Source organism: Onychomys torridus, chromosome 8 (assembly GCF_903995425.1).
Source record: "Onychomys torridus chromosome 8, mOncTor1.1, whole genome shotgun sequence".
NCBI lineage: Eukaryota > Metazoa > Chordata > Mammalia > Rodentia > Cricetidae > Onychomys > Onychomys torridus.
This window is the reverse complement of record NC_050450.1, coordinates 46,243,338-46,267,554: the sequence shown is the minus strand read 5'-3', so window position 1 is coordinate 46,267,554 and position 24,217 is coordinate 46,243,338. Positions and strand designations below refer to the sequence as shown.

Below are 24,217 nucleotides of genomic sequence, written 5' to 3'. Positions count from 1 at the left end.
GTTCCGTCTGGGTTCTTCCTTCTCCTTTCAACTTTATGCAGTATGAAGGTCTATGTCTGTGGGCCTGAACTTTACAAGGCTCTCACAAGCCTTATGATTATTAATCTTCTTCAGAACCTATTAGAAAAATGATATTACAACACCTGAGTACAGATGGAGAGATATATTGTTAGAAATAAATATGGAGGTCTTTGTGCCATGTTTCCAAGCCAACACCACGCCCATGAATGTCCCAGGAGAGGCTCTCAAGAGCATCAACAATACTGAGAGGAGAGGCAAACGCCAGGCCCTGCTCCAAGTCATCGTTGGGTTCCTACAGTGAGGATGAAGCATGGTCACACTGGTAAATTTTAAATCACTGATGATCACAGAGCTGGGAAAATTGTTGTGAACAAGTGTGGAGTAATCAACCCTAGATTTGATGTACAACTCAAAGGCCTAGAAAAAACGGCCAAACTATCTGCTCCCATCCGGTCAGCTTGGCTTCATTGTGCTAACAACCTCAGCCTTCACAGACCATAAAGAAGCAAGACGAAAACACACAGGAGGGAAAATACTGGGATTCTTTTTCTAGAAGTGTAAAATAACATAAATAAAAAGCCTCTGTGAACTGAGAGAGAGAGAGAAAGAGAGAGAGAGAGAGAGAGAAAGGAAGGAAAGAAGGAAGGAAGGAAGGAAGGAAGGAAGGGAGGGAGGGAGGAAGGAAGGAAGGAAGAAAGAAAGAAAGAAAGAAAGAAAGAAAGAAAGACAATAGCAAGCACACTCACATGTGTGCGCACACACACAAGCCTCACACTCTCACACCTCAGGAGAAGGTCATATACACAGTTTATGTGGCTGTACTTTGGTCTGCTCTACATCACTGTGTTCTGTCAAACTATATTTTGTTATATTCTCTGAAAGACTAAAGATGAAAGCTAGCACCCTGGTGAACAGCCAGCTTCTCCAATGCAAATTAAAAAAACACCTAACTCAGTTAGACAAAAAGTTCACTTAAGAAGCTAGCCTCCAAGCCAGGACTCCTTAGACCCTGGGTATTCCACATGAAGTACACATGCACTTGACATAATCCCAGGACATCCCAATATTGCCAGTGGGAAGTTCTGATCTTGGACTCTGATCCCAAAGGGAGCATCAGTAGAGTGGTTAAGATAATACACCTGCTTTCTCTAAACTAGGCCTCATCAGAAGAACCACAATCCAGGGATATGCAGGTCAGAAAGGGGCACATTGCCTCTCTACTGGTGGGTTGGAAAGACTCTTTTCCGTCAAAACACAAGGTACTGTGCAGTCCTGAAGATCAGGGCAGGTGCCTGATGCATACAATCCCTTAGAGGAACACCAGACTCCAGACTCTCCCGTCCTGAGCAGGTTTATAGGCCAAGCTGCGCTTAAGAGCCCCTCACTTACCTGCTCTAAGCCTTGTACAACTGGAATCCAGACCTGGATGTTCAGGAGGAGATAGTCGAGGTGTGGAGGGCTGGGGTCCTCCTGGGATGAAAGATAGAGGCGGGGAGCAGCTGAAGGGAAGCCTGAGCTCCTGGGCTTCCTCTCAGACCCTGCTCCACTCTGTACCCTGCTCCTCTCAGACCCTGCTCCACTCTGTACCCTGCTCCTCTCAGACCCTGCTCCTCTCAGACCCTGCTCCACTCTGTACCCTGCTCCTCTCAGACCCTGCTCCTCTCAGACCCTGCTCCACTCTGTACCCTGCTCCTGCTCCACTCTGTACCCTGCTCCTCTCAGACCCTGCTCCACTCTGGACCAGGCTCCACTCTGGACTGGGATCCACTCCTCACTTGTAGGCAGGAGCCCTGCCTGCCAACCCCGAGGGGAGGGGCCTGCTGCCAGAGCGGCTTTCAGTTTCAGTTCCTGGAAATGGCTGGTTTGCAGGATTCAGCAGCACAAGCTCCACACTCTCCTTCAGAGAGTGGGGGACAGGGTTCTGTCAGAGGGCCAGGCTTGAGGGTGCCCAGGAACAGTGCCATCCAATTGCAGTCAGAGCCTCCTGGTGTGACCCTGCTGCCTCCCTTCCTGGAGCCCCCTTCCTGCTCAGATGATGGCACTTAACCCCTTCAGACTCTGTGAGTTCTAGGGCTTAGCGAGCTGCAGACTCTTCATAAGACTGCCCTTCACAGCTGCTGTGCCTGCTCAGTAGTTCACTGGCTCCCTCTCATCCCACTCAGCTCAGTGCCAGAAAATTCCACCTAATAGGAAACTTCTCTGACCAGCTCCAATCTTGTCTTCTAGCCAGGATCAAGGCATGTGGTCCCAAGAGAATATGTCACCTTGAACTTATCGTCTGTCCATGCATTTCTCTGAGTTCAAGAAAGTTTCACAAAAAACATCACTCTCCTCTCAGTTATGCTCACTTACCACTTCTGGGGCAACATCTTTGTTCAGGGGCGTGCACTGGACCACTGATATGCCCAGGCAGAGGGGAATGAGCTGGTTAGCAGGACAAGACATAGTGACTGATGAGGACTTCACAACTGTCAGCATGGTTCATGCATCCTGGGCTGTCCTGATGTCTTTTACTGGCCCCAACTTTCAATGTCACTCACTGTCTCTGGACTTCCCTTGTCCTACTCCATCCCCCATCCCCATCCCTTCTTTCAATATGTGTACCTAAGTGTGTGTGTGTGTGTGTGTGTGTGTGTGTGTGTGTGTGTGTACCATATGCATGCATGAACCTCAGAGGTCAGTTGGAGCCCTTGGAACTAGAGTTATAGGCAGTTGTGGGATGTGGATGCCAGGCCATGTGGATGCTGGGAACCGAACTTGAGTCCTCAGTAAGAGCGAAAGCCCCAGCCCCTCCTCCTTCTTTCTGAATCACAACTCTTGCTAGGCACCCCAGTTCCACTGCAGGAAGAACAATGGTTCCTTCCGGCTACCCTATCCCACAGGCCCAGTCGAGCACTGCGTGGCAAAGCCTCCGTGCCCCAGCTGCTTGTTGATTCTCTGTCCTTCCTGTCCCCTTCATGGTTTCTAGCGCCCACACTCCCACTTCAGTAGCTTCTCAGTGTCTTAGGATGCAAGTTGCAACCTCAGAAATCCCTGCAGGGCCCAGTGCTTACCTCTGTCCTGGGGCTAAGAGCTGCACTGTGCTGACTAGGTCACCTGACTATATGAGCAAAGGAGGACTTGAATCCCCAAAGTGGACACCACACTGACCACCTGTCCAGGTATGTTACAGACCTACTCTTTTTTTTATAATAATAAAATACTCTTTAAAGATTGTCTTATTTTATGTGTATGAATGTTTTGCTGGTACATATGTCTGTGTATCATGTGTGTACCTAGTGCCCACAGAGATCAGAAGAGGGTGTCGGATCCCCTAGAACTGTAGTGATGGGTGGTTTGTGAGCCACAATGTGGTTGTGTGAACTAAACCCAGGTCCTCTCCAAAACATGTGCTCTCAACCACTGAGCCATCTCTCCAGCCCATCAAAGCCCCTAAGCCCCACTGTGGGAATCTGTGGGAAACTGTAAGACTTTAGCCCTTAATTGCATCATAATCCTGGGGCACGGGCCAGCCTAAAAAGCGGGCAGGCCCTCTCTGAGCCCTCTTCCTCCCTCCCCCTCTTCTCTCTCCCCTCTCTCTGTCTCTTTTTCTCTGTCTCTGTCTCTCTGTCTCTCTCTGTCTCTCTCTCTGTCTCTCTCTCTCCCCCACCCTTTCTCTCTCCCACTCTCCCAATAAAGCTCTAGAAAGGTAACCGTGGCTTCTTCGTGATTCTTCCCCCAACCAGCAGCACCTCCAGCTGGCCACGGGTGGCGGCCAGTCATGAGAAACGCCACTTTAACCAACATCTGGAATTTAACCAACAGAAACCTCCCTGGGGTCAGGAAAAGGAGGCACCTTGGAGCAAGGGCTTTGTCGTCAGGCAGTAACAGAGAGGTGGCTAAAAGATTTTTTTTTAAAGTGTCTTTGCCATCCTTGACTTCTGTCACTCAAAAAATGACAGCAGGCAGGCCGGCCCCCTTGAACTGGAGTATTCCTGACTGATGGGCTCAGTCACTAGATGATTGACAGGCCAGGGAGATGAAGTCAGTGAGGTGCTTACTTTGCAAGCCGCAGGGCACAGACCTCCAGAGCCCAGGTCTCAAAAGCTAGGCGTGCTGATATGTGCTAGTGATTTCAGTGCCGGCGAGATGGAGACAGGCTGATGGTCCATGTTGTAAGCCCCAGTTACAGGGAGGGACCTTGCCTCAAGAAACAAGGTGGAGAACATCTGAGGAATATGGCCCAAGTTGCCCGTTAGCCTCCACGTTGGTACACACACACACACACACACACACACACACACACACTGACTTATAATGAAGTATAACAGGCCCCTAGGTCCAGGCTGTCTCTAGGCCTGAGACCCAAAGGGGACGCTGTACATAGGAACTTCCCCATCCTCTCTCCTATGTGAGGAGCATTTGCTACAATAGGGACATCAGCAGGACTGCCACTGTCCACCTGTGTTCTATTCTGCTCTTTGCCCTTATAGCTGGCCTCTGCCTCCCCCACTGCTATAGCAGTTAGAATAAGAAGGAGACTCCTGTCCCTGCTGGGCCACATTTCCATTTCATCAGAATCTGAAGGTGCCGGGTGGTGGTGGCACACATCTTTCATCCCAGCACTCAGGAGGCAGAGGCAGGTGGATCTCTGGGAGCTTGAAGGCAGCCTGGTCTCCAGAGTGAGTTCCAGAGCAGCCAGGACTACACAGAGGAACCCTGTCTTGAAGAAAAACAAACACACACACACACACACACACACACACACACACACACACACACAGAGAGAGAGAGAGAGAGAGAGAGAGAGAGAGAGAGAGAGAGAGAGGAGTTGTGTCCTGCTTTCACATCCCAATTCTTGTATATGTGGATTTTTTTTTCTTGTTTTGCATTCTAACAAAAGCTTCCCCTCTTCTGTCTTCCCAGCACCTTCATCTCCCCTCCTCCCAGCTCCCATCTTCCCCCTTCCCCTGCCCCATCCACTCCTCCTCCACTGTTTCTTCTCAGATGACGGCAGACATCCATCCCATGGATATCAGCCAGCCACGGTATATCAAGCTGCACTGAGACCAGGCACCCACTCTTCCTCTAAGGTCGGATGACCCAATTCAGCAGGAGGAACGGGTCTCAAAATCAGGCAGCAGAGTCAGAGACAACCCCTGCTCTCCCTGCTGGGATATAAGTGATTTTTTTTTTCCAGTAACAGCTAGAGGCTCTCCCTCCTCTGCATGGGAAGCCAGCTCTCCCAGGAAGCCTAAGGAGGTGTGGCTGATGTAAACACCTACACACTCATCCTGGCACCAGCAGTTTCCATGTCCCATTCTCAACGTCCTGTCTGCACGATCCAAATAGAGTGAGTCCCCAAGAAGTTTGGAAGAATGGTTTAGATTCTTCCATTTTAGTGATCCCAGCATTCCAACTCAGAAGCTTTGGTCAGTCAAGCATTCCTCCCAAGCATGAGTACAGCTGGTGCTCTCTGGGAGGGACCTTGGCTGGCACAGCAGGGTATATTTATAGACTGGGCACCAGACAAAAGTTTGGGAAAGTGACTTAGCAGTTAGATGCAGTGTGTGGACACAGGATATTCGGAGCACAGGAAGCCTGCTCTTGAAGCCACTTGCCCAGGATCTCCTTCCAGCTGGGGCAGTCTGGAGGTAGGGCTGTATCCTGGGACCAGGGCTTTGTAACCCCTGACTTGGCTATCCACATCGAAGCAGTGTCTGTAGATCCTCTCCCTGTGGAATGAGTATGGGAAAACCATCACCTCCTTCATGCCCCCTTCACTCAGCAAGATATGAAAAGGCTCGGGCGTGAATTCCTGACTTACACTGAGAAGTCTGGCTCGCCAGACCTGCTGTGTGCTCTTCTGTACTGTGAATGAACATCGGTGACACTTCTCAGGGATGTGGGTGCTGTATCCACTCTCGGGTGTTAAATGGAGGTGTTTTCCTGGAGCTACATGCTCTGGGGCATGTGTCACACATGAAAACATTCAACACATGTATACACGAACACATGTGCCTATAGGCAGGCAGACACAGAGCCCCCTCCGCTTCTGGTGGCCCAAGTTGATGAAGTCACTTTTCATTTACTTTGAAACTAAATAAAGGACACTGGAGGCAGTGTGTGGGGGGGGGAGTCCTAGCTCCAAATCAAGCAGATTTGGTGTGTCTCATTGACATGGTTCCCACAGGTGACACCAGCTCATACCACACTTGTCTCACTGTGACATGGAGGCTCTCTGTGGCTCTGAGCAAACTGACTTCCTGGTCTCCTCCTGTCCTGGGGCAAAGGTGGCTATAGTCCACAAAGCACCTGAGTCAGGACCCCAGTTATCATAGCGCCAGCTGCTCCCCAGTTCAAAATAACTGAGGAGTTCATGGTGGAGTCCAGAGATAAGCTCACCTCCTACCTCTACCCTCGGATCAGACAACAGCCCCAGAAGTCTACCGCAACACTGGAGAGAGTGTCTGTGTCCTGACAGCTCCTTGGAGAAGTCAGTCCTGTTCTCAATAACTTGGGGTGTGGTTCAGCCAAAAAGAAATGTGTTGTTCTTGTTGTTGAAAATAATAGATCTCCATTGATCTAAGTGGTGCTGATCAGGTGGCTTGCCAGAAGCTAGAAGTGACATGGATTGGGCTAGAGGATGCAGATGCAACTTCTTTCTGAGCCCTCTCTTCCCGTAAAACCCAGGAGTTCTCTGCTGACCTGCATGATCTTCAGGAGTGCTGGCATGCTTACTTTTTGAAAGGGAATTTACATTTTCAGAGGTTCGGCCAGTTGGCCATATTTGTAAGAAAAATGAAAATAGGCAGAAACCAGACAGTTGATATAGTGATATTTTATTTGTATTGAAATGTGATTTTATTTGTATGTTAATAAAGTTGCCTTGAGGTCAGAGCAAGCCAGAGCAGAAGCTGGGTGGTGGTGGTGCATGCCTTTAATCCCAGCACTTGGGAGGCAGAGCTAGGTAGATCTCTGTGTTCAAGGACACAGCCAGCATGGCAGACACACGCCTTTAATCTCAATACCAACCATAGAAGACCTGGAGGTCATGTGGCTGGGTTTACAACCAATGAGAAAACAGAACAGAAAGTCTATTAAAAAAGACAGGACATACAGAAGTAGGTCTCTTGCGGAGAGGAAAGACAGCAGAAGCAGTGAAGGGTAAGGCTCTCAGCTATTGCTCTGATCTCTTGGTTTTTAACTTTGCAACTGGCTCTGTGTTTCTTATTTAACAAGACAGTTACATCTACAAGTCGACCTCACCAGGTTGAGGCTGTCTTAGTGAACAGTGAGGGGCCCCAACCTTTCTGGGGGATGAATGTCCACCACACTTGGAGGGGCTGGGAGACATGTATATATAGATGTGTATATATATAGATGATGTATATATACATGTATATATAGGTAGCTAGCTACCAGGAAGTTACAGCTTTGTATGTGTGTGTGTGATTTGACTGACAGCAGGGTGGATTGTTTTTGAGACCCAGGCATTTTGTTTCTGCAGATGGAGCAGAATGGTCAGGCTGGGACTAAGGCAATTTTTATGGATAGGGGCTATTGCCCAGTACAGCTTGACTCAGTTCTTCGTGACCTGAGGCTATTACCCAATGCATATAATACACCCACCCAACATTTTAGCCAACTTCATAGGGTCAAAAAGGACCCCAACATTTCAGCCAGGTTACCCCAATAAGGTAACTGCTTAGAAGGGTTTTCTACACAAGTTGGGCCAGAAGCCAGTTGTCTGTACAGTCCAGTCTGAGAACTCTGGACCATTCCTTGCCCATGTCTCGTCTCCTCCCTCCTATTCTGGATGACTGACCTTGATTTCCAGCCCTTTCAGATTGTCACTCAGGTAGTCTGGTCCTCACTCTCCTGGTCAGGCCCTCCAGGACTGCCAGGGCTCAGGTGACAAAGAGATGATGACTCACATCACCTGAGGTGAGAGGCTCTTCTAGAAGTTGGAGAACGGATCAAGGCCACACACTCCAAAGAGAAGTAGAGCCATTGGCTGGTCCTTGTAGGGTTTTTTATTTTGTTTTTGTTTTGAGCCCAGCTTCAAACCCTTTCCCAGATTCTAAAGAGCAAAACCCGACTTCAAAAAACAAAGTTTGCCAAGTATGCTCTGTCATCCAGTCTGCCCATGTTTACACTCAGCTCTACTCTGTCTAGGTCCTATCCTAGATGGCTGCTCTGTGCTGGGGGACAGTGCCCCAGCAGAGTTCCATTTGGTAGGATTTCACAAGCAGGGCCTGTGCTGGTTTTCCAGGGAGTGCATCTTCTTAGTTGGCCCTTTTTGGTGATAATCTCAAATCTGCACCCCCATCCCCCCCACATCTGGCTTGAGAACAACACTCCTTGCGATCCAGGAGGATTGGATGCAATAGGTCTGACTGATGGTGTGAGGTCACCCTCCGAGCATCCTGCAAGCGTCCTAAGTGCAGGGGACACTAGACCAGAAAAAGAAAGGGAACCAGCTGGATCTCAGGAGTGGAGCTCTGTTCAAGGGCAGGGGAGACTTATGCCAGGAAGTGAATCAGGTCTCTCTCCTTAGTCACCACGTGAGAGCCACAATATGTTTGTGTCCCTTGTCTCCTGAGTATTCGTTGTTGCTGAGTGGATCTTTTGTTATTATTATTATTATGTGTGTGTGTGTGTGTGTGTGTGTGTGTGTGTGTGTGTGTGTGTACGTGTGTGTTCACAGGCATGTGCATGTATGCCTGGGTGAGTTTCTGTGCACAATGTGCATGCAGGTGCCCAAGGAAGTCAGAGGAGTCAGAGCTCCTGGACCTGGAATTACAAGCAGTTGTGAGCCACCTTCTGGGTGGTGGAGACCAAACCCAAGTCCACTATAAGAGCAATAAGTGCTGTTCAGCACTGAGGTTTCTCCCCAGCCCTCATGATAGTCTTTTAGTCCAATCTCTTGGCTTCTCCTGGCCACAGCTGTATCTTTAAACTCTCCTCTACCTTTCCTGCGTGTCTTGAAGATTCACAGCTGGGGTGTGGGCTCTTTCTGATATACAAGCAAACTTTAAATTTCCACACAAAAAGCTCTTAGACATCAACAGACCATGTTACCTTTGCTGACACACAGTGCCGGCTTCCAAAATCTATGTTGCTCACTTGTGTGTTAGCTACTCTTTTGTTGTTGGGGTTGTTGTTGTTTTTGTTTTGTTTTGGTTCTGGTTTTTTGGTTTGGTTTTTTTTTTTTAAGATTTATGTATTTATTATGTATACAGAAGAGGGCGCCAGATCTCATTATAGATGGTCATGAGCCACCATGTGGTTGCTGGGAATTGAACTCAGGACCTCTGGAAGAGCAGCCAGTGCTCTTAACCTCTGAGCCATCTCTCCAGCCCCTTGTTTTGTTTTTTTGAGACAGGGTTTCTCTGTGTAGCGTTGTGCCTTTCCTGGAACTCACTCTCTAGCCTAGGCTGGCCTCGAACTCACAGAGATCCTCCTGCCTCTGCCTCCCGAGTGCTGGGATTACAGGCGTGCGCCACCACCGCCCAGCCAGAATACTTCTTTATTTATACAGAATTCAGTAAGCAAGGACAGGTTCATGTTGGTCCAAAACATAGATAATATTATTTTTGTTTCCAGACATGTGTTTAACTTTTTCTTGCGTATCTTTTAGTCATCATTGATAAGCCGTGACAGAACAGAGTTATCTTTTCCAAACATTTCTACTCTTCAACTCCATAACCTAATTTTTAAGAATCTAGAGACATATGACAGCCCATTCTCAGGCTGGCAGCTCTTGTGTCTTCAAGGACACCAGATACAAAGAAAATCTCCAAGCCAGCCCAGGCAGAGTGCCATGTCCCCAGCAATGTATTATTAACTCTTAATAGTCAGAGTCCCCAAGAAAAATCCTCAGGCCAAAGCTGCTACAGTTATTATTCAAATTCTGACATAATAAAATATTTTGGATTTATATCTTTATAGAATTTATGTGTCTTTATAGAATTGTTTATATGTCAAATTCTGGCATTCTGTTGTTCCTTGGTCATAAGACGTCATGGTGGCTCTGTATGAGTTTACTTTTCTAAGACACCTCATTCTTTTATCATCTTTCCACACCATTCTTTATCGATCAATATAAGCCCCTGTGTAGAGCAGAGGTAACTCCAACTAATCTAACTTCGTTGCTGTATATGCCACGTAATCAATCACCTGAGTGTAGAGTGGGAAGAAGCTTGTAATCTGGTCTGAGGCCAACTCTTCTAGCCCACCAAATCTTGTTGACCTTTTAAAGCTTATTTTGTTTTGACTGTCTCATTCCTAAGTAAGTACAGGGACAGATGTTTCAAGAATATCAGAGCCTCAAAAAGAGATCTCTGGCTTCTTTATGTGTGTCACAACCTCCAAGGCATAAGGAAGACCTTCAAGTAGATAAGGATATCTCCCTAAAAGTGTGAGGGGTAATATGTTCAGGACTCTCCTGGGGAAGCTTAGAGGCAATACTCCTGGGAGAGGGCATAAATGATTCATAAGAACATTTCCATCAATCCAGTATCCCCAAATTGTACCAATATTAAAAGCCCTCCCAAGCATGCAACACTCAGAGATCAAAACCAAAGGTGGCATGGCGGCCATCATGAGGTTCAGTTTTGCTGGATCTTTGTCAAGCAGCTGTGCAGGCTTTATGACTTTTGTCGTTCCCATCAAATATGTCTGTGCCAACTGACCTCAGGCTGCCCTTGTGTGTGTATCTCACAGGAAAATAAAAACTGTATCTCCCAAACTAGTCTGCAGTTATGACAGCTACCTATTCTTTCTTCCTTTCTCCCTAGTCCACAGTGAAGCCTGGACACACTATGGCTCAGGAAGGGTGAGCACAGGGCTGATGGGCAGGCACCTAGCTACCAGCAGGTGCATCCCCTTGGGATGCATTCCCTGCACTGCTGCACAGATGCTACTCGTCCACAGGCTTCTTATAATTATTCTCAACCCAGAGGTCAAGAGGAGCTTTGTAGCCCTGAGGGAAGTAACCAGCAATTCACTTGCAACCTTCGCCCCTCTGATGTCCTGCTGTCGCTGTGAGTGGTCCTTATCTTCCTATGGGCCTTTTGTAGCTGTTCATAATCAATTTCACATGATTATAAATTATTGGTATGCATTTTACTGCAGGCCTGGGTGCTTAGGAGTCCCAAGTTCAGGTCATCCTCTAAGTCTCGGGATTCCAAATTCACAGAAATAGTTTTCTTTTCCTGGAAATACTTGTGCTGCCCGGCAAGACACTAAAGCGGGCCTGGTTGGTTTCACTTTTGATGTTTGTGAACGTGAGTCTCAGCAACCAGCCAGCTCCCTCCTGATCAAGGGACACAAGCCAGAAGCTGTTCCAGGCCTTTCTTCCCAGCCTCACTCCAGAGACCTCATTTCCTCTCCTCCCCTCCCGGCTGCTTTCAGTGTTGATCCAGGAGTGTGTGCTTTTCCGGGGAGGACATGTCTGTGGGGTGTTTATGGTGGAGGAGCCCTGTGCTGCAGTGCCCACTTCAAGGGGCTCAGCATTTTCCACTGGTGCAGGGAAAAGTGTGGCTCTAATTGGTGCCAGAAGTTCTGGGTTTTGTTGTTGTTGTTGTTGTTGTTTACTTTTTATTTGTTCTTGTGGCTTACACATCATGCAGCTTGATCCCATTCGTCTCCCTGTCCCTTAGTATCCACCCTCTGCCCTTGGAACCTCCCCACACACACACACAAAATAAGAGAAAAGAAAAAAGAGGGGGGAAAAAAAGGAGAAATCTAGTTGTGGAAGCTGTAGTGTGACACAGTGAGTCACACAGTGCACACTTTAGCCCACACCTCTCTACTTGCAAGTGTTCATTGCAATGAGTCTTTGGTCTGGTTCGAGCCCTCTGGTTTCTGCTACACTATCTATACTAGGCCCTCACTGGGACTCCTCTTGGATAGCCTGTTGTTGTCCTGTGTCCTGGAGATTCTGCAGCTTGGGATCTGCAGAACCAGTCCCTTCATAGATGGGGTCGATTTTGGGGTGGGCCAACACATAGCCCTGGTTCTGGGCCTGGGTGGCTGCAGGGTTGGACAGCCCACTAGCTAGCTCTCCCTTGTCCTCACCAGCAGGGTGAGTTCGCCAGCATTGCAAGTCCACTCTATGCAGCATTGAGCAAGGGGCTGGGGCGGTTCTCCTGCTTGCATGCCCTCAGGGCCAGCTCACCCACACCTACACACCACCAGGTCCAGCTCTATTGCGTTGCCAGGTGAGGCATAGGGGCCATTCTGCTCAGTGTTGCAGCTGGTAAGGGGCAGGAACAGCTCTCCCACTCTTGTGACCCCAAGGTCAGCTCTCTCATCTGCCACAGGAGGAGTTGGGGAGGGGGGATGATGGATCTCTCCCTCACCCACACCACCTTAGGGCAGATGAAGGACAGGGTGAGATCTCCCCTGCTCACATTCTCGGGCTGATGCCCATGCCTCCAAGTCCCTATCAACAGGGCAGCTCTACTGTGCTGCCCAGGTGAGGTACAGAGCCTGCTTTCCCAAGTGCTACAGCTGCTGAGGGGCTGGGTCAACTGCCCCACCTGCTCCAGGTGGCGAAGGGCAAGAGGGGAGAGCATCTTTCCCTTGCCCTCACCACCACATGGCAGACCAGGAGGGCAGGTCAGTTCTACTTTCAGGATCTCCCAAGTGCTACAGCTCCTGAGGGGCTGGGTCAGGTGCCCCACTTGGGTGCCAGAAGGTTTTGTGATGACAAGGACCACACTCCTGAATACCCCATCCCTGAGAACCTCCAACCCTGAGAATTTCACCCCTGGTGATCTCTGTCCTTGAGTCCCCCCATGCCTCGTGATTTCATCCCTTACTCCTGAGGACCTCCACTTTTGGTGACTCCACCCATGGCAACCTCCACCCTCTGGTGCCCCTTGCTACCGAGGACCCCATCTTAAGGCCCCCACCCTGTCAAAGCACAGAATGCTAACTGACACACAGAATAAGAATCACAGTCGGGGGTTGGGGATCTAGCTCAGTAGTAGAGCACTTGCCTAGCAAGCGCAAGGCCCTGGGTTCGGTCCTCAGCTCTGGAAAAAAAAAAAAAAAAAAAAAGAATCACATGAGCTGGCTGTTTGGAATCTGGGGCTTATGCTGGGACACTTTGCTCAGCCTGGGAGGAGGGGACTGGACCTGCCTGGACTGAATCTACCAGGTTGAGCTGAATTCCTAGGAGAGTCCTTGACCTGGAGGAGATGGGAATGGAGGGTGGGCTGGGGGGAAGGTGGGGAGGGGGGAGACAGGGGAACAGGGGAATCCATGGCTGATATAAAATAAAAAAGTTGAAAAAATTTTAAAAAAAGAAATTTAATACAATAAAATCAGAGTTAAACTTCAAAAAAAAAAAAAAGAATCACAGTCTAGGTCCATTTCCTTTTTCTCTGACTTTATTGAGGCATAGTTGACAGACAAAAAAATACATGGTTTGGTGACTACCCACCTAAGTAAGTTTTTTCTTTAAGCTTTGCAAATTGCTAATATTTTAATTGTGTCTTTCCTTCTGCAAAATTGATTATTGATGAGATCCTCAGGGCTGGGGTCCTCAGGACTAGGGGTCAGCAGGGGTGGGAGTTCTTAAGGGTGGGGTCATCTAGATCTCAAGAGACAGTATTTGCTTTGAGATTTGTTATGGACAACAGAGTCATGAACCCAGTTGACTTACAGTGACTAGTACATGGTTCTCCATGGCAGGGTGTTAAGTTGCAAACCCAGGACAAAGGGCTGAGGTGCCTGTTTAACACTAAATCTGACCCGGCTGCCAGGTTCCCCCATCATCCCACAGTCCTTACCTGTTACATGGTATAGGTGACATACCCCAGCCCCTACCCTAAACTTCTCCATCCCAGGGGCTGGGCTGCCCTTCCCCCAGCTGCCCTTCCTTATATAATCCAGCCATTTGGTTACCCAGCCCTTCTGTCTCGCCTCTACCCTCCTGGCCCCTTGGTCTCTTGGCTCTCCTCTCCCCCATCTCCTCACATGGCCTAGCTCAGGGTTGTGTTCACTTTGGACTCTCCCAGATGTCTCTGCCTCAGGCTGTGCTCTCCCTTCTATCTACAACACACCTTCTCTTCTACTGTACCTAGGAGCAGTCATGTCCTCCTTTATTTATTTATTTATTTCATTCAGGGAGCAGCTGTTTAAGTATCAGAATAATCTCAATTATTGATGGAAATTTTATACAAAGAAAAAACTCCCTTTGCCAGGGTCGTGGCACACACCTTTAATCCCAGCACTCAGGAGGCAGAGGCAGGCCTGTGAGTTTGAGGACAGCCAGGGCCACATAGTGAGACTCTGTCTCAAAAACAAACAAACAAACAACAACAACAACAAAACAGAAAGAAAGACCTTGCTTCAATTTTTATTTAGTCTACAATCTATACAAGTAAGGCAAGCTACACACTTTGCTGATAATAAGCAACCTGCACATGATTTCTTCCTTTTTATACAGTTTTCTTAGTACATTTCAGAGTTGACCGCTGAACCTTAGTTTTACTATGAAATTGTTGGTTTTATCTGACATCCCAGTTTCCCTCACATGTCACACACATGGATCTCAAAACAGACCCTTGTTTGTTGGTTCAACAGAAAGCTGTGTTCCACTTCCTTTGACACAGCCTTAGCTTTGGCACTTGTTTGGGTCCATAATTACAGCAACTCATTAAAAAAAATTTTTTTAATTGAGGTGGCTTGCTTACACTTCAAAGGCTTAGTCTATTGTTGTCATGGCGGGAGGGAAGCAAGGCAGCATGCAGGCAGACATGGTGCTGGTGAAGGAGCTGAGAGTTCTTACATCTTGACTCACAGGCAACAGGAAGTGGTCTGAGACACTGGGCATGGCTTGAGCACATGAGAGACCTCAAAGCTCTCCTCCACAGTGACACACTTCCTCCAACAAGACCACACCCACTTCAACAAGACCACACCTCCTAATAGTGCCACTCCCTTTGGGGGCCATTTTCTGTCAAACCACCACAACAACCTTAGAGTGTAACTTCTCCTTTTCTATTGCCGCACTAAAGCTCAGCCTCAACTTACCGCCCCACTAATCGCTGCAGAGCAGAATTCTAAGCCCAAGAATTGTGCTAGGAATGTCCATTGCTCCTGGAGAGAACAGGAACTGTTAATGGCCCTATTTAGTATACAAAGTTAGAACACAGCTTGCTGCTTTCTTGTTTTTGTTTTTTTAACTGGGTTATGATTTTTTTTTTTTTTTAACTGTGTATGGCTGGGTGCAGGTGAGTACCTATGGAGGTCACAGGGTGTTGAACTCCCTGGAGCTGGAGTTGCAGGCCGTTGTGGGCCATCCAACCTAGGTGCTCAACATGAACTTGGATCCCTCTGCAAAAAGCAGCAATTGCTCTTAACTGCTGAGCCATCTCTCCAGCCCCACTTTGTGCCTCATCTGTTCTGCTGAACTTCTTGTTACTCTGTGACGTTAACATGGGCTTATTTGCCTTGCCATGTTATAGTATACCACACTCCCAGTAAGGCAACAGCTTTATGGCTGCTATTGTTATGATCAGTATTGCTAATAAAAAGCTAAAGATGTCTTAGTTTTATTTGTGCCCTTGGGATATGTTTACTTTTGTAGGAATGTCTTTTTTCAGTTTTAAAATACAATCTTTGCTCACGCCAGCAAGCACAATTAGTTTCATTTCTTATTCTACTCCTAGAAATGTTACCTTGAAGTTTTAACTAAGCAGCTATTAGATGACCTTTTTTCCCCCCTCTTTTTCCTTGGTTTTTCAAGACAGGGCTTCTCTGTGTAGCCCTGGCTGTCCTGGAACTCACTCTGAGGACCAGGCTGGCCTGGAACTCAGATATCCTTGTGGGATTAAAGACGGGTGCCACCACCTCCCGCCCAGCTAGATGACCATATTTTATACTCAGTCTAGCACTTATCCTGCATCATACCCCTACTTAAACTAAATGAATTGAATTCTTTAGGATAGGTATGAAAATATACCCTTGTCCTGAATTCACATAGCTCAACAGTGACTCACTGAGCCCATTGTGTCTACATCTAGTGATTTGCATCTAGGAAGGCAAATATAGAGACGTGGGTGCTTTTGCTTATCTTCTGTCTGGTTGTCAGGCAACTGTCTGGCTGCCCCACCCCCACTAAAGGAACATTTGAATTGTTTATAGGCTTGCCCACTTTTCCGAAGATTTGTTTTCCTGTTTCATTATGTGTCAATGTGTCTGCGTGTAGGTATGTGTTTGTGAGGGCAGGTGCCCTTGGAGGCCAAAAGAGGGGTCAGATCCCCTAGAGCTGAAGTTATAGGGGGTTATGAGCTACCTGACATGGGTTCTGGGAACCAAACTCAAGTCCTGGACAAGGATAGCACATGCTCTGAAATCTCGGAGCCATCTCTCCAGCCCCTAGACTCAATCCATCTTAGAATCCCACAGAAGTAACCCCAAAAATAATATACCTGTTTGCACTGTTTTGCAGTGTCTAAAGAGTGTCACAGAGAAGCTGTGTGTGACAGTTCCTCAGCAGTTCCATCACTGCCCACATCATGTCTCGTGATATTGGTGTTGACACCAACACTTCATCACAGAAATTGTTTATGTACACTTGTAAATTCAACCTCAGAATTCTTCTGGACCCAAGAGCTGAGAAGTGGCATGACTTCTAGTTTACATTCCTCCCATCGGGTGAAGCCTACGGATCTTCTCACGTGGTTAAGGAACTTCTGTATTTTTTTTTGGGTGGGGGGCTTCCACTTTAATCGTTAGCTTCTTTCCTCTCATTTCCTGTCTTCGAGGGTTCATGCACAGAAAGTTCTCTGTTAACATGGGAGGAGTACCTGGGCCTCCCATGTGCAAACCCCAGACTGCATCCCTGTCATGTGTCCTTGTACCTCTGAAGAAGGACCTCTGAAAACACTTTTCCTCAAGCCATGGTTCCCTCTTGTTTTCTGTTACACTGTCATATGAACTGAATGTATGACAACCATAAAAGGAACAAAGACGGCAGCCAGCATGTGAGTGCTCTCCGCAGAGCAGCGTAAAGCCAAGGCATGCCATGGGTACGTGAATTTAAAAAAAAAAAAAAAAAATCAGGCTGGAGAGATGCCTCAGGGGTTAAGTATTGGTGAAATTATTAAGGCCACTCCACGTAGTTAAAAGGGAGGTTTATTTTGTGGGGTAGCTTACAAGTGAAGGGATAGGTTGCAGGGTCTGGGAAAGTCCGGCGGTGTTCTCTGCTCGGTCTACCTCCATCGTTCAGGGTCCTGGAACCAAGAGAGACCTCTCCTCTTCATCCTGGGTCTTCAGCGTCCTCCCTCAGCCCCGCCTACTGGAGCCTCAATGGGGGTTGGAACTTCCAGGCCAAGGCTGGAATGGCTACCCACTACAGTTAAGAGCACTGGCTGCTCTTCCAGAGGTCCTGAGTTCAATTCCCAGCAACCACATGGCGGCTCACAACCATCTTTAATGAGATTTGGTACCCTCTTCTGGCATGCAGGCAGAACACTGTATACATAATTTTTAAAAAATCATTTCTTCCAGGTGTGGTAATGCACACCTTAACCCTAGCACTCAAGAGGTGGAGGCAGGAGGATTTCTGTCTGAGTTCAAGGCCAGACTGGTCTACAGAGTTCCAGGACAGCCATCTCATCAATAAGGCTTGCTGGCTGTGACAACTGCCACACAGCATAAGATTCCAGATGCCTCTATTTTCCCATCAAGGGTCACAAAGTCTAAAAGTTATCACAGCCTGGCCAGGGTGCTTCAGGAACACCCTAAGCCATCTTCCCAGTCCCCAGCGTCCTGAAGACACTAACATCACCTAAATCATAAGCCAGCTGTCTCATTTTCCCTGTTTTCACAGCCTTCTTCAGAATCCCCACAGTCCTCCAAAAAACCTCTTTTCTTAAGCAGAATTTTAGCATCATTAGCCACTATGTCGAGGAAATAATTTTGGAGGTAGTAACTCTTTCTAAAGTAAAGGCCAGTGGCTATAAGTCCTCCAGTGACAGCAAAAATTTTCTCCAGGTATTTCACCAGCTTTTCCCCCACAGACTCCTCCATCTCACTTGACAGCAAATGAGGTGACTGGATGCTGGACTCAAGCTTCTCCACAGGCAGGGACAACTCGCTGGCCATGTTTTCCAGTGACTTGTCATCCAGCCCAAAGCAAGACCTGTAGTAAATCAGGGCCTTCTCCAGCTCCTCAATGTCATCCTTGAAGAAAAACATCATAGGGATGGTGGCCAGCACTCCGGACTTCAGAGCCTCCAGCCAGATCTTCTGCTTCAGGACATCTTTCTTTTGATCAATAGCAACCTCGGTTACGTTAGGCAGGCACTGCATGAAGATGTGACGCTTGTGTGCCGGCAGCTCTTTCAGAAGGGTGGACACCAAGCGAGGAAAGTCAAACTGTGCTACCTCGATGCTGGAGACTAAGAAGACTCGAGAGGAGGCTACGTTGGCCCTCTGGAGCTTCTCCACACAATCTTTTCGGATATCCTCCAGGAGTTTTTCCTTATTGTAGGTCCTGGGTCTACAGTTTTTCTCATTCCACAAATCACTATCAATTTTTGTTCGAACAAAATAGAAATTCTTCTTCATTCTTGCGATTGCTTTGGCTAGCTGGGCATCATTCTCTCTAAAGCGAGTGGCTGAGACGATAACAAAAAAGTCATACTCCTGGAACTTCATTTTCTTCAGGTATTTTCCTGGTTTATAGGTAGTTGTCCCCACCCCAGGGAGATCCCAGATGGTCACATTAGGGAACTTAGGGTGGGTATAATCCTGTCTATTCATTGTGGTCTCCAGTACTCCATTCTTAGCTGACTCGACCTCTTCATGTCCTATGCCCCGCAGGGCATTGATGAAAGTGGACTTTCCTGCCCCGGTCTCCCCTGTCACTGCGATGCTCAGAGGGGCATTCTCAATGTCTGCCAAAGCAGTGTTGATTGTGGAAATTGTCTTCTGTATGTCCCCTTCCTGCACAAACGACTGAATTAAATTGATGGTCTCCTCAGAAATGATCTTACTTTCCATCTTGAAAGTTTTGAAAAATGCATTAAAGCTGGAGGCCATATTGTGGGCCTTTGTATCAGGTGTGGAAGGAGACTGACCCATGGCGGTGGGCAGCCAAAGACACTGGAGGGAAGGCAGAAGTGGGAAAGAAGGTCAAAGGTCAGCACAGCATGGAGGGGCTCAGCTCTGCTCTTCAGGCAGAAGCCTCTCTCCAAACTCACACTAGGACGGAGAGGAGCATTGCCCTGCTCTGTTCTTTGATGTTCCTAGGACTTGGCTGCTTTGCTTCCCCAAGAGATTGTTCATTAATTTCAAGATCTGATTTCTCAATCCAAACTTTTTATCCTATGTTATTTTTCATCTTATTTATTTTTATTATTTTGAAAAAAAAAAGTTTGGACACAACACCATCTAATAAGCAAAAGGAGACAGGGCCCCACACTGCAGACCATTTGTGGTGTGATACTTGAGACATCCTGGAGAGCAAGAGTGTAACACAGAGGCACAGTGTTTGCCTAGCTTGCTCCTGGTCCTGGGTTCAATCCCCTCTACCACATACACAAAAATCAAAACAGCATGAAGTTATAAGACAGTATGGGGTTGCTGATAGAGTAAACAAACAGAACAACATAAAATTGACTCCGGCTGGAGAGATGACAGCGGTTAAGTGCACTTGCTGCTCTTACAAGGAACCAAGTTCAATTCCCGGTACCCAGATTAGGTGGCTCAGAACCGCCTATAGCGGGAGATCAGGCGCCCTCTTCTGGACTCTGAGGGCACCTGCATGTACATACACATACCCACACAAAGTCAAACACACATATACATACATACATACATAAAAATAAAACAAATCCTAGCAATAAACCCCACTACTTCTCTATAAAAGACAAATATTACCAGGAGACTGACAAAATAATCACAGATAAGAGAAAATACTTACAAAGTCACAGCCAATAAAAGATTGTGACCCCGAAATGTATAAATAACTCTTGAAACTGAGCAATAAGAACAAACAGCATCATTTAAAAATGCACTAAAAAAAAAAGCTAGACGTGGTGGCACCCACCTTTAATCTCAGAGGCAGAAGCAGGATCTTTAAGTTCAAGGCCAGCCTGGTCTATATATTGAGTTCCAAGGTATCCAGGACGACATAGAGACCCTGTTTCAAAACACCAAAAGTAAAATAAAAATTAAAAAGTAAAATAGAACACTCACTTTGGAGGATAGCATGGCAGTTTCTTTAGCACAGTCAACATACGTGTTCCTACACATTTTCATGTTTGTTCCCACCAAAACATGCACATGGATGTTTCTAGAGGCTTTATTCATAATTACAAACCTTGGAAATAGCCAGGATGCCCTTTGGCAGGTGAATGAACTAATAAGATGTGGAATCCCCAAGATGACTGTGTACTATTCAGAAGTTCAAGAGCTGAACTGTGAAGTCATAAACAGACTAAGTAGAAAAAGCCACCTATAAAGGCCACATGACCCCGCAGCACATCCCACATGCCAAGAGACCGACCTTCCAGATGAGACAAAGTGAAGGGAAAAATCAAGTCAGTGGTTGCCGCTTGTTGTTGGAGCCTGAGTGAAAAGTCAACACAAAGGGTTGTGGGCAGTGAAAATACTCAGTGTGACATCGTAACTGGGTATGTGCTGAGATGCATCTCGGATGAATACAACCTGGAGGCAACTTTCACATAGTCTCTGGACCGTGTCTGACCACAGCCTATCAGTGACAGTTCACCATTCTGGTGGGGATGCTGGTGATGGGGGAGCCCATGCATGTGTAGGGACAGCAATCTATGGGGGAAACCATGCATGTGTAGGGACAGCAGTCTGTGAGAAGTCACTACCTGTCTCTTGATTTCTCTGTGGAGCTAAAACTTCTCTTAAAAAATAAAATCTTAATTAAAAAAAAAAAAAACCTGAAGAAAAAAAAAGAAGAAAACCCTCTGGGGTATTCAATGCAATTCCTTTACATTACACTTTATTTTGTGTATGTGTGGGATGGGGTGCACAAGCAGAGGTAAAGTAACTTGTGAGAGTCAGTTCTCTCTCTCCACCACGCAGGGCCTGGAGATAGAGTTCAGGTCATCAGGCTTGGTGTCCAGTGCCTTTACCTGCTGCGTCATCCACCTGAGCCGAGCCCACTCCTCACCCTGCTCCATCTTGCGTGGAAAGAGTCCAAACACTCCAGGAAGATAGTCAGTCACCTGGGGGACTGACTCCTGAAGAATGTGTCACAGGTAGAAGAGACAGTGTGGATGACACAAGAGTAGGGATTGAAGAGGCCATTGTCAGTCTCACCAAGAAGATCCCTCTGTCACTTTGGAACTGCCATGACCTCTCAGGTCACAGAAGACTTTTGACCCAGGACACAAGAAGAAATCAAATGTCCAGGACTAATCCTAATGAATGGGACGTAAACCCTCCACACTGAACCTCACAGAGAAGGGGTAAAATCGCTAGATCAGGAAACCAAGCCACCACCACTCAGGATAGGTGTTGGGGCAGAAGGTAGGTTGGAGAACCTTCTCTGGCTACAGTGAGGGAGTAGGCCCTTCCACTGGGGCCTCCCTGGCGGCTGCTTGTTACAGGAGGACTGGAAAGGGCGGGGGCAGTTTGGAAAAGAATTCATCTGAGCAGGTATACAAGTTCTGCCTTGGTATGTGTATGACCAGAGATGGCAACAAATCTCCTTGACAGAACTGGAGACAGCTGGCTTGTCCCTGGGTAGGTAAGGGAGCTATCAGGCACTATGAGTATGTGTGACTGTCCAGAGTGAATATCCACACACATACTCCTGAGTGGACACAGGGACACATGGACACACACACACACACACACACACACACATACACGGACAGACGAACACACACACACACATACACACACAGACAGACGAACACACACACACATACACACACACCAGATGGGGAATTCTTAAGCATCCAACATGTGTAGACAGCAGCAACTGTCCCACCCAGCAGCATCCCTGAGAATATGTACTAAGTGTTAGTTAGGATGAGCAAGTCTGAGGACCAAAAAGGTGGACCCTCAGAACCTTGTCTTCTACGTGTTGGGAGTGCATCTAACAAGTCAGGGCAAAATGAGAGGGACTGCAAGGAGCATGTCCTATGAAGCTTGTGTGCCTCAGCACACATGCTTCCACTATGTTCTAACAACCCTGTAAACACAGTGTAGTGACTCCCACCTTAAAAGTAAGCACTTTTTTGGAGGGTTCTAAGGATTGAAATCATGGCCTTGTGCAGGTTAGGCAAGTACCCTGCCAGTGAACTGCACCCCCAGCCCCCCTCCACCTTAAGATTAACCATCAAAGAAACAGACATTGAGAGACATGAAGAAAGTGAGTCCTACTGTTCCCGAAGATCAGAGCTGGGTTTCAAGATGGAAGTTCTGAAGACAGAGTTCTTTGCAGAGGCCGACGCCAAGCCCACAGTTTGGTGGAGAACTCAGAGTTCAGGAAGACACATGAACTCTTGAGTTTGTGGTTAGCTAATGTTCCTTGTCTTCCAAGTCAACAGTGTTTAGATATTGGATAGGAGATGAGGAGATATCTGGTGCCAGACGTTATCCAGTATCGCCCCTGCCCTTCAATACCTCTGTCTTTTCCATAGCCTGGATATGAATGCTCTCTGAAAATATTAGAGATATTCAGTTCTCTGAATGACTTTCAGCTGTCCTGCACCCATCCTGCCCCTCAGCCTAGCTCCGTGGCACCTCAATCACATCAGGCATGTAGGCTGTTCTATCCTCAGACCTACAGCCTATAATCCTATTTGTAGACCTGTGTTAATTAAAAATATATATCTTATCACTCACCAGCTCCCTTGAGAAAAAGAGATTTCTGGTGGCAGAGTTGAGCTCCTAACTTTCCCACTGGCAGAGCTGAGGAGAATGGGTCCAGTGAAGAGCTTTCCAAAGCATCAGGCACACCAAGTGCACACAGACCTGCACAGATTGGACTTCACTTGGAAATCCCAGTGTGCTGCATTTGTGTGACTACTGCAGAGAAGGCTGAGCTGTGTGTGAAGAGCTCTGAGGTTTGCCTTTAGCTGCTGCCCTACCCTCACAGGAATCCAGTCAACAAAGGGAGGAAACCCCACCAACAATGCAGAGTAGGAACTTTCAAAATGAAAGTAAACTTCCCATAACGTGACAATTTCTAGGCATAGAAACTGAAAGCCAACAGGGCCATCGAGTTGGGTCAGCCTGCTTTGGGTATGGTGATGAGGGGAAGGGGCAGGGATCCGGGCAGGAGGCTGCTGTGACTGAGGAGGGGTCATGTCATCTAGACCCCAGGCTGTATATATGCTGTTCAAGAGCTGAACCAGAACTCAGAGCCCACAGACCACTCATGGCCTTGCTCCACCCCCTCCACAACCAGTCTCTGTGGGGATGATAAAATAATGTGTTTACTTTAAGCCCCTGTCCTGGGTGCAGACTTTCCAAAACTCTCTGAGTTTCCTCCTTAACTCACTCTGGACTTTCAGCAAATCTTGAGGTCCCACGTAGGAAGAAAAAAATTAAAGTTTGCTCAGGCTCAGCAATTTGCTAGAATAGCTCTCAGGACCCGGGAGAGTGTTCGATTTACAATTTTAGTTTTATTGCAAAGAGAACACATTGGGCAATTCTAGGAGGGAGCCCAGAGCATGCCTCCCCTCCTCCCCGGGAATCAGGGTACATCCTCCTCCAGGCATATTGGTGCAGGCATCACTCCTGAAGCCACTGAGCTTTATAATCCAGGGACTGTGCTATCTGCCTCTAGGTCCCTTCCCCTACACAGGTGACACTGGGAGAGGAACTGTCAGGGTGACTAAAAGCATCCTTGGCATCTGCCTCCTACATACCAGTAACATCTGAGTCCTCTGAATGGGAGCGGGAATTAGCCTCAGTTGAGTTACATTAATCCAGAAAAAGAGAAATAGACAATATTGAAATAAAAACAGTATCACTACAGATATAAACATTAAGCAGCATATTGATTCCCTATTGATGCTGTAACAATCTAGGCAGTGCAAATCCATCATGGTGCTGCAATTAAATCCAGCAAGAGTCCCGCCAGGCTACAATCAAGCCTTCTGCAGGGCTGGGCTGAGAATGTAGCCCAGTAGGTAGAGTGCTTGCCTGGCATTCATGGAGCTATTGTTTCATCCCCGGCACTGCATAAACTGGGTTC

General features: G+C 47.4%; 1 protein-coding gene across 3 annotated transcripts; it reads right to left on the bottom strand.

The window, feature by feature from the left end:
- Positions 1-17,595: 17,595 nt before the first annotated feature.
- On the bottom strand, positions 17,596-23,050 carry LOC118589636 (T-cell-specific guanine nucleotide triphosphate-binding protein 2-like). Of its 3 annotated transcripts, none has more exons than XM_036197111.1 (2): positions 22,861-23,050; positions 17,596-19,131 (listed from the first exon to the last, which is right to left on the bottom strand). In XM_036197111.1, exon 2 carries the CDS (start codon positions 19,108-19,110, stop codon positions 17,818-17,820), a length of 1,293 nt encoding a protein of 430 aa, XP_036053004.1. In that variant the 5' UTR covers positions 19,111-19,131; positions 22,861-23,050; the 3' UTR covers positions 17,596-17,817. The 3 variants fall into 3 exon arrangements, 2 of the variants coding, with proteins under 2 accessions (XP_036053004.1, XP_036053003.1); XM_036197110.1 differs by lacking the exon at positions 22,861-23,050 and adding an exon at positions 20,078-20,103; XR_004945680.1 differs by lacking the exon at positions 17,596-19,131 and adding an exon at positions 20,143-20,170.
- Positions 23,051-24,217: the final 1,167 nt, after the last annotated feature.